General features: G+C 49.7%; 1 protein-coding gene across 1 annotated transcript in view; it reads right to left on the bottom strand.

Annotated features, from left to right (window-relative positions):
* Nucleotides 1-739: 739 nt before the first annotated feature.
* Nucleotides 740-9,197, bottom strand: part of QPRT (quinolinate phosphoribosyltransferase) — a 17,558-nt gene continuing 9,100 nt past the window's right edge. The window contains exons 2-4 of the mRNA XM_010837318.1: nt 2,163-2,698; nt 1,303-1,434; nt 740-1,228 (exon numbers count right to left, since the gene is read on the bottom strand). Coding sequence (XP_010835620.1) covers nt 1,010-1,228; nt 1,303-1,434; nt 2,163-2,698 — 887 coding nt within the window. The 3' untranslated portion in view covers nt 740-1,009. The remainder of the gene's footprint in view (nt 1,229-1,302; nt 1,435-2,162; nt 2,699-9,197) is intronic.

Below are 9,197 nucleotides of genomic sequence, written 5' to 3' on the forward strand. Positions count from 1 at the left end.
CTAATGATATCCTAAAAGGCCTTCAGCACCCATGGGGGTTTCATCTGGAGAAGGATGGGTGGTGGAGTCTGTTGGGGACCCCAAAAGTGAGGAATGAACAGGTTCTCACCTCCAACCAAAGAGATGCTAATAGTAGCCAGAGGTGCAACGTGAAATACTTAGTCAGCAGTACAACGTGGGCATCAACCACTGGACATCAGACTGGGTCCACATATCCTCAAATATAAGACACCACTGATTGTAAAACACTGATTGTAAAACGTTGCGTCGCGTGCTCTGTCATGTCCGGCTCTGTGACCCCATGAACTGTAGCTCACCAAGCTCCTCTGTCCATGAGATTTTCCAGGTAAGAATACTGGAGTGGGTTGCCATTTCCTCCTCCAGGGGATCTTCCCAACCCAGCGATCAAACCCATGTCTCTTGCATCTCCTGCATTAGCAGGCAGATTTTTTTATGACTCCACCACCTGGGAAGCCCCAAAACACACACACTTAGTCAAAAAGAAAACTGTCAAACCAGTCCTTTCTTAGTGCTTACAATTTCCATTTTATGCTTGTTGGAAGAGTTGTTTTGGACTAATTTCCACATAGATCATAATCATGTTGTACCTACAAGCCACATGCACAGACCACAAGGGCTCTGTGACAACCCATGTCTGTCTGACAGGGCCCATTAGACGCTGTTAGTTAAAGGCAACTCCCGTGTGTGGAGGGAAAAAAAGTGCATCTTAGAACAGATGAATGATGGCAATTTCTAACATTTACTGAGCATTTACTCTGTGCTAATTATGACCCCCAAGAAGTCCATGAGGTTGAGTAGACCCATTTTACAGATTAGGAAACTGAAGTGAGCAGAGAAGTCAGTCCTTCGCGGTCCCCCAGGCAGTGCGTGGCAGAGCCGGCCTCAGCACAGTCTAACGCCAAAGTGTCCCGTTGGCCGCTGGACTTAAAGAAACCTCAAGGGTCCCATGAAACCACCTCATCCCACTGCCTGGGTAGCCTCCTCGGCTTTAGGACCGGCGGGCATGGGGCACTGGAGTGGCCCCTTCAGCAAACAGCTTGAGGGAGAAATCGAGGGCCGGGGCCGCCTGCGTCAGCATCCCCAAAGAGATGACATCGATGTGGGGCCCACAGAACTGCGGGAGGTTGTCCAGCCTGACGCCCCCGCTGGCCTCCACACTCACACTGGGGAACTGGGCCTTCAGTGCGGCGGCCGTGGGGTGCAGCTCCTGCGGGACACAAACGGGGGAGAGGTGAGAGCCCCCAACCCGGCCCCTCCCCAGAAAGCCCGCCCCGGCCTCACCTCAGGCCTGAAGTTGTCCAGCAAGACGAGGTCCGCTCCTGCCTCGGCCGCCTCCACAGCCTCCTGCAGGCTGCTGCACTCCACCTCCACCTTCAGGGCGAAGTCGGCCGCCCGCCGCGCCGCCCGCACCGCCTGGCAGGCCGGAGGGGTGACAGTGAGACCGGGTGGCACCTGGCTCCCCAGGGCAAGTGAGCTGGGACTGCCACGCGAAAGGCTCCAGATAGATAATGAGCTTGGGGTTCATGGCAACCCACTCCCGTATTCTTGCCTTGAGAATCCCACGGACAGGGAAGCCTGGTGGGCTACAGTCCATGGGGTGGCAAAGAGTCGAACATGACTGAGTGGCTAACACTTGGGGTTCATGAGGAAACGGGGCATGGAAATGGCTTCTTGCACATTAGCACACGCACATTAGGTGAAACCACATGAAATTACCATTTTTGTGAGGCAAAAAAGGCCAGGTTCAGCACACTTTGGCATTTGGACCTGAGTTCAATCGACTCAGAATATTAAGACTCAATGAGGTCTTCAAGCACAGTTTCACATAAAGGAAACGGGTCCAGGGAATTCGAGTGAACTGCCCAAGGTCGTAGAGTCATCAACACTGGCTTCCCAATAGTCCGTCCTTTGCCCTTGAGGATCATACCAACCAGCTGAAGAAGGCTGGAGAAGAAGCAAGTCCAACCCCTCCCTTCACAGATGGAACCTCTGAGGGGTCAAGGAGTCTCACATCCCCGCCCCCCAGGCCATCACTGTTTCACCAAGGAGTGGCTGGGGGTCCCTGGTAGCGGGGAAGGACTGGGAGAGGGGCTGGGGTTGGAGCAGGGCCAGGGTAGGGGCTCAGCTGGACAGATAGACACCTTTTTCACACCACCGGCTGCCATGACATGGTTGTCCTTCACCATCACCAGCCCGCCAAGGTCGTAGCGGTGGGCGGCAGCCCCGCCCACTAGGAGCCCGTATTTCTCCACCAGCCGGAAGCCTGGTGTAGTCTTCCTCGTGCCTGCCACATGTCCGGCCCAGCCGGTCCCCCTGGCGGTCTCTACCGCAGCGGCAGCCATGCTGGCAACTCCGCTACAGCGGGCCAGCGTGTTAAGGGCCACCCGCTCCCCCAGCAGCAGGCAGTGGGCAGGGCCCCGGACCTCGGCCACCTTGGCCACAGGCACCAGCTTTGATCCCTCAGGGAGAAACCAGGAGACCTGGCAGTTGACTTGGGCAAAGATGGCATCAAAGAAGGGCCTCCCTGCCAGCACCCCTGGGGACTTGGCCCACAGCACCGCCTGCGAGGGGGCTGTCCCCGAGACCAAGGCCACGTAGTTGAGGCCTGGGCAGTCCTCTCGGAGCCAGCTGTCTGCCAGGGCGGCCAGAGTGGCAGGAGGCAGCAGATGCGCCAGGCCTGGGAGGGAAAGAGAGAGAACGGCATTACATGTTGGCTGCCTTTCTGATAGTCGGGTGATGTTCAAAATATTTAACAGCTGGCTGGATTGGGCACTAGCCAGTCAGGGTGAAGATCTGGGGGTCCTGGGAGAGGGGCTGAGGCATTGGGTAGGCCTTGTAAGCTGAACAAGGTTGCCAGATTGACTGAATGACACCTAGTTAAATTTATATATGTATTTATTTTTGGCTGCACGGGGTCTTCATTGCCGTGTGCAATCTTTCTCTATGCAACAAGGAGCTACTCTCGAGTTACAGTGTGCAGGCACCACTGTGGTGGTTTCTTTTGTTGCAGATCATGGACTCCAGGGTGCTAGGGCTCATGTGAGATCTTCCAGGACCAGGGATCGAACCTGTGTCCCCTGCATTGGCAGGCGGATTCTTAACCACTGAACCACCAGGAAGTCCCCTAGTTAAATTTAAATTTCTGACAAACATCAAAGTTTTTTTTAGTATAAATATATTCTAGGCAATATTTAGAACATGCTTACTCTTAAAAATTATCTGTCAGTTATCTGAGATTCAACTGAGTGCCCTGTATTGTATCTGGTAAACCCAGTGCTGGATCAACAGCTATTGTCAACTATAAGAGACATGCAGCCACATAAAATGTCATTCTGCGGCTTTTCCATCTGCCTTGCATAGAAGGATGGGTTATTTATTAGCTGAAGCTCCCAGGAGAACATGAGCTGTATGTCTTTCCGACCCCTGTCTTCTCCATAGCACCAAGGATTTTAAAGCTGGAAGTTCAGCTTTTTAGAGACGTGGGGACTGAGGACAGAAAGGAAAGGCAAGCCAACTGAGGTCACAAAGCAAACTGACAGCAGGGTGAGGCCAGCCGGGCCTCAGGGTCACGGGCATCTGCGCTTCACCTTTGCCTTCCAAAATGTGCCTTGTCTCTAGAGATGGAATTGTGTAAGGAGGAAAGAACATGGGGAGATTGTGTTTGAGCCTTTGCTTTTCGAGACAGAGCTTCAGGAGTGTGGGCGAGCCCTTTAAGCGTTAAGGACAAAGTGCTCTCTGAGGTCCTTAAAGCTGGGCCCCATGTCTGTTGAAATGAGTGGGGTGACCACAGAACGGTGCAACACTGCCATCTGTTGGTCAAGAGAAGAACTACAGCCTCGTGGAGGGCGTCGTAGATGGACTTCGCTTGAAGCGGGCAGAGGTGACAATTCGATAGCCTCTAAAGGGGGTAGTTTAGTTTTGTTTCCCCTACTTTCACTCCAAGTTGAAGATTTTGTTTTTTGGCCACGCCACGTTGTAGGGATCTTAGTCTGCCCCCACCCCCACCCCCACAGGAATTGAACCCATACGCCTGCACTGGGAGCATGGAATCTTAACCACTGGACCACCAGGAAGTCCTGCTCCAAGTTGAAGTTTAAGGCCAGACGGTCTGGCTTGCTCTACTCTCAGAAGGTGCATGCCTGCTCAGTCGCTCAGTTGTGTCTGACTCTTTGTGACCCCAAGGACTGTAGCCTGCCAGATTCCTCTGTCCATGGAATTTTCCAGGCAAGAATACTGGAGTGGGTTGCCATCTCCTGCCTTGGCAGGTGGATTCTTTACCACCCAGCCATCTGAGAAGCCCAAGGCCCTTCTTTTTCAGCATTTCTTTCCCAAAACTAAGCACCTGCCCCTCCCCACCCCAGCCACAGATCGTGCTTGCGCCTGACCCTCCTTCCCCACGTTCTTCTCTGCAACGAACCAAGTGGCTTCCCATTCCCTCCTCAGAACCAGCTGTGGCCTGGCCAGGTGCTGGGAACAAAGTCAATGAAAAAGACATAGTCCTGCCTCCACCATTCACGATCCAGCCAGGCAAAAGGCCAGTGAACAAAGAGCAGAGGTGGATGCAAAGGCCCACACTCCATTCAGACCCAGGTGCCGTGATGTTTACTTTATAAAGTGAATTTGAATTTTTGGACTGGTGAGTATCAGATAAACAAACTGTGACGCATGTATACAATGGAATTCGACTTGGCAATGAAAAAAGAGATGAACTACTGATACACCCACCACACACGTCTCAAATGCAGTATTCTAAGTAAAGAAGCCAGATTCAAAAAACGACACGCTGGGACTTCCCTGGTGGCCCAGTGGTTAAGAATTTGCCTTCCAATGCAGGGGACCCTGAATGCTGTGACAAAAACCCAGCACAGCCAAAAAAAAAAAAAAGTGACATGTTATTTGAGTCCATCTATGTAACCATGTTCTTGAAAAAGCAAAATGACGCAACAGAGAACAGAACAGGGGTTGCCTGACGGTGGGGGAGGGGCTGCCCACAAAGGGAGCAGCACCCAGTTTGGGGATGTGATTGAACTAGCCTAGATTTTGTCTGTGATGGTGGCTACAGTACTGATGCATTTGTCATGACTCACAGAAGTTGACACAGGAAAGGGTGAATTTTACTCTGGTTATACCTCATTAAACCTGACTTTAAAAATCAAACCGTAAAAATGGAAATTTAAGTGGATCGCTCTCCTGCTTAAAGCCTCACTTTCATTGTATTCGTACAAGCTCTCTTGACTTCTTTCCATTTTTCATTTATTCTTTGGACAAATCCTTGCTGAGTACTTGCTCCGTGCCAGGTACTAACTGCTGGGTAGCAGAATGGGCAGCTCTTTCTCTTAGCTTTCAGGCCTTCGCCTATGCTATTCTGAGGTTGTTACTGCCTCCTGAAGTCCCTTTCTTCACCCTCGCCCCAGACACCCCCTTCACTTCTCAGTCCTCTTCAGATCTTCCCTTAGACATCACTTCCTTGGCCGGGGGCTCTCATAGACCGCCTAAGCCGGGTCACGTGCTCACCCAGCTCCTTGTTCATCCATCAATGTCATCTTCTGCTGGTGTTTTCTCCCTGGGGCCAAAAGGTCCACTGAATTTTCTGCTATAGCCCAAGTGCCTGGCACGCTGACCCAAACAAGTGTGCGGCTTGTATATTGACAATTTCATATTATTTTTAAAAATTATTTATTTATTTTTGGCTGCACTGGGTTTTCGTTGCTGCAAAGGCTTTTCTCTAGTTGTGCCTCAGAGGCTTCTCATTGCAGTGGCTTCCCTGGTGTGGAGTATGAGCTCCAGGGCGGTGGGCTTCAATAGTTGTTGGCCCGAGGACTTAATTGCCCCCAAGGAATGTGGAATCTTCCCAGACCAGAGATCAAACTCGTCATGTCTCCTGCATTGGCAGGCAGATTCTTAACCACTGGACCGCCAGGTAAGTCCAGTTTCACATTATTTTTATCTTTTGGTCATGCAAAAGGCATGTGGGACCTTAATTCCCCCACTGGGAATCAAACTTACACCCCATTGGCAGCGCCTAGTCTTAACCACTGGACCGCCAGGGAAGTCCCCTTATATTGTTTAGTTTGAAACTAAGTGTTTAATGATACTTATCTGAGCAGAGAGGTGGCACAGTGGAAGGAATCAGAGCCCAGACTCCAGGACCAGTCAGTATGGGTTCCAATACTGCTTCTATTACATTTAACTAAGTAATCCTGGGCAGGTGGCTCTACCTTTCAGGGGACCTTCTGTGTCCCAACTGTAATGGGAATAACACTGATAACCCCATAGACTTGTTATGAAAATTCAGGTAGTTTATATTTCTAACACCCTCAAGAACACAAAGGAAATTCCACCCTGCATATTCACTGGAAGCACTGATGCTGAAGCTTCAATACTTTGGCCACAGGATGTGAAGAGCTGATTCACTGGAAAAGACTCTGATGCTGGGAAAGATTGAAGGTGGGAGAAGAGGGCGACAGAGGATGAGACTGTTGGATGGCATCACAGACTCAGTGGACATGAAATTGAGCAAGCTCCGGGAGATGCTGAAGGACAAGGAAGCCTGGCATGCTGTAGTCCATGGGGTTGCAGAGTCAGACATGACTGAGTGACTGAACAACAGCAGGGACACTGGCACACAGTAGGTGTGTTAGCTGATGGGATGAATGAAGCATTTACCAAGAGCGAAAAGGAAGAAATGACTAAATGTCCCTGAGGAAGCGGGGAGCTTCAGTGGTCATGAAGCTCATGACATGACATGAAGGTCATTTAAGCTCATCACTTAAAGGATGAGTCATGTTTGCCAGGCAGCAGTGAGGAGGTGGGGAGGAGGGAGGGCAAGACACTTCGCACTAAAAGAGCAAGTGCTCAAGGTTCAGAAGCAAGAAGATAAAGGAGGTGAGGGAGGGCTGTGGAGGATTCATGGGAGAAATGTCTTGAGCTTGAGGCCAGAGTGAAAAAGGGGCTAAACCAATTAGCGGAGAACTTTGGACAAATCCTGGGAGCCATCATAGAATTTTAAAGGAGGGAATGGTATGATTATGACTGAGTTCTAGAAAGGTCACTTCAGCCATTAACTGGAGACGGGTTGGGAGGCAAAAGGAGGCTGGGGCAACTGGCCAGACAGAAAGTGAGGAAGCCCTGAACTGGGCAGAAACCAATGGAAGAGCCGGGGCGGGGTTGGGGCAAATGGAAGATTGTTTCTGAGGCAGAAGCCACGTGGTCACGGGAAGTGAGGGGTGGGGTACGGAAGTTGGGAAAGGAGGGCCCTCCCCCTGGGCTGCACGTCGGAATCCCCTGGGAGCTTTCTGGACTCTGCTGCTCAGGTCCATCCCAGATCAATCGAATCAAAATCTTTCCAGGGCGGTTCCCATGAACCCAAGTTTTGGAAATGCTCCCTGTGGGATTCAGATGCACAGAAAGGTTAAGAACCTGTGCTCACACAAACCCACCTGTTGTATACCTTGGTTTATATAAAACACCCAGCAAAGGTGAATGGAGAGAGACAAGGCATCAGATGAGTGATTGTCTGGGGCTGAAAATTAAACAACATGGGATCTTACTGGGGTGATGGAAATGGTCTGGTGATGGTGGCATCACTTGGTAAATTTACCAAAAAGCTTTGAATTGTTGTCTACTTAAATAAAAACAAGAACCAATACTCTGCCAAAAGGCAGGAATCATTTTGCAACCCTAGTAACCCAGTGGATCCAGGGATTGGATCAAAAGCCAACATCAAGAGGAAAGTCAACCAGATACTGGGTACTCCAGAAAGAACACCCCTCAACCTGTGGAATATTCTTGCCAAAATAGCTGAACCAGAGTCAGATCACACTTCTAATGCAACCACCAATTCACAAGAAAACCAGAAGACAGAACAATGTTTTAAACCATACCACTGGGATACAGCCAGCCAAATTCAGACCATAGGAAAGATAGCCCAATTCAGTTGTGTCTGTCTCTTTGGAGCCCTATGGGACTATAGCTCACCAGGCTCCTGTGTCCATGGGATTCTCTAGGCAAGAATACTGGAGTGGGTTACCATACCCTCCCCCAGAGGATTTTCCCAACCCCAGGATCCAACCTGAGTCTCTTACAGTCTCCTGCATTGGCCAGAGTGTTCTTTACCACTAGCACCACCCATACATTGCAAGGAAAACCAAAGATTAAAAGAATCTAAACCACATACTGCTACTGCTGCTGCTAAGTTGCCTCAGTCGTGTCCAACTCTGTGCGACCCCATAGAGGGCAGCCCATTAGGCTCCTCTGTCCCTGGGATTCTCCAAGCAAGAATACTGGAGTGGGTTGCCATTTCCTTCTCCAGTGCATGAAAGTGAAAAGTGAAAGTGAAGTCGCTCAGTCGTGCCCGACTCTTAGCAACCCAATGGACTGGAGCCTACCATGCTCCTCCATCCATGGGATTTTCCAGGCAAGAGTACTGGAGTGAGGTGCCATTGCCTTCTCCAAACCACATACTAACCAGTCACAATGGATCTTATTTGGATCCTACTTCAAACAAACAAATTGAAATCAAATTAGAACATTTACAAAACAGTTGAAAATCTGAACACTGACTGGGTATTTGGTAACATTAAGGAAATATTTTTTTGAATTGGGTTATGGTTGTGATCCAAAAATGTATATTTAAAAAACAATTTAAAAATAACAAAGTACTGAGATATTTATGTATGGAAATATTTGAGAGCTGGGTTTCCTTTAAGATAGTCTTGGAAGTTAGAAATTAAAGGGTATGGGGACTTCCCTGGCAGTCCAGTGGTTAAGACTCCATCCTTTCCCTGCAAGGGGAACAAGTTCAATCCCTGGTCAAGGAACTAAGAGCCTACATGTGGAGCGGCATCACCAAAAGGGTGGGGGAGTATGGATGGGACTAGATTGGCCAAAAGTTGGTGGTTGTTGAAGCTCGATGATGGGTATGTGAGAATTCATCATACTTTTCTATCTACCTTGTGTACATTTGAAATTTCTCTATAATGAAAAAGTAGGGGGAAGGCGCCAAGATGGCGGAGGAGTAGGAGGGGGAAAACACTTTCTCCCCCACAAATTCATCAAAAGAGCATTTAAACGTCGAGTAAATTCCACAAAACAACTTCTGAATGCCGGCAGAGGACATCAGACACCCAGAAAAGCAACCCAACTCCTCGAAAGGAGGTAGGAAAAAATATTAAAGA

This window comes from Bison bison, unplaced genomic scaffold (genome assembly GCF_000754665.1).
Source record: "Bison bison bison isolate TAMUID 2011002044 unplaced genomic scaffold, Bison_UMD1.0 scf7180017864072, whole genome shotgun sequence".
NCBI lineage: Eukaryota > Metazoa > Chordata > Mammalia > Artiodactyla > Bovidae > Bison > Bison bison.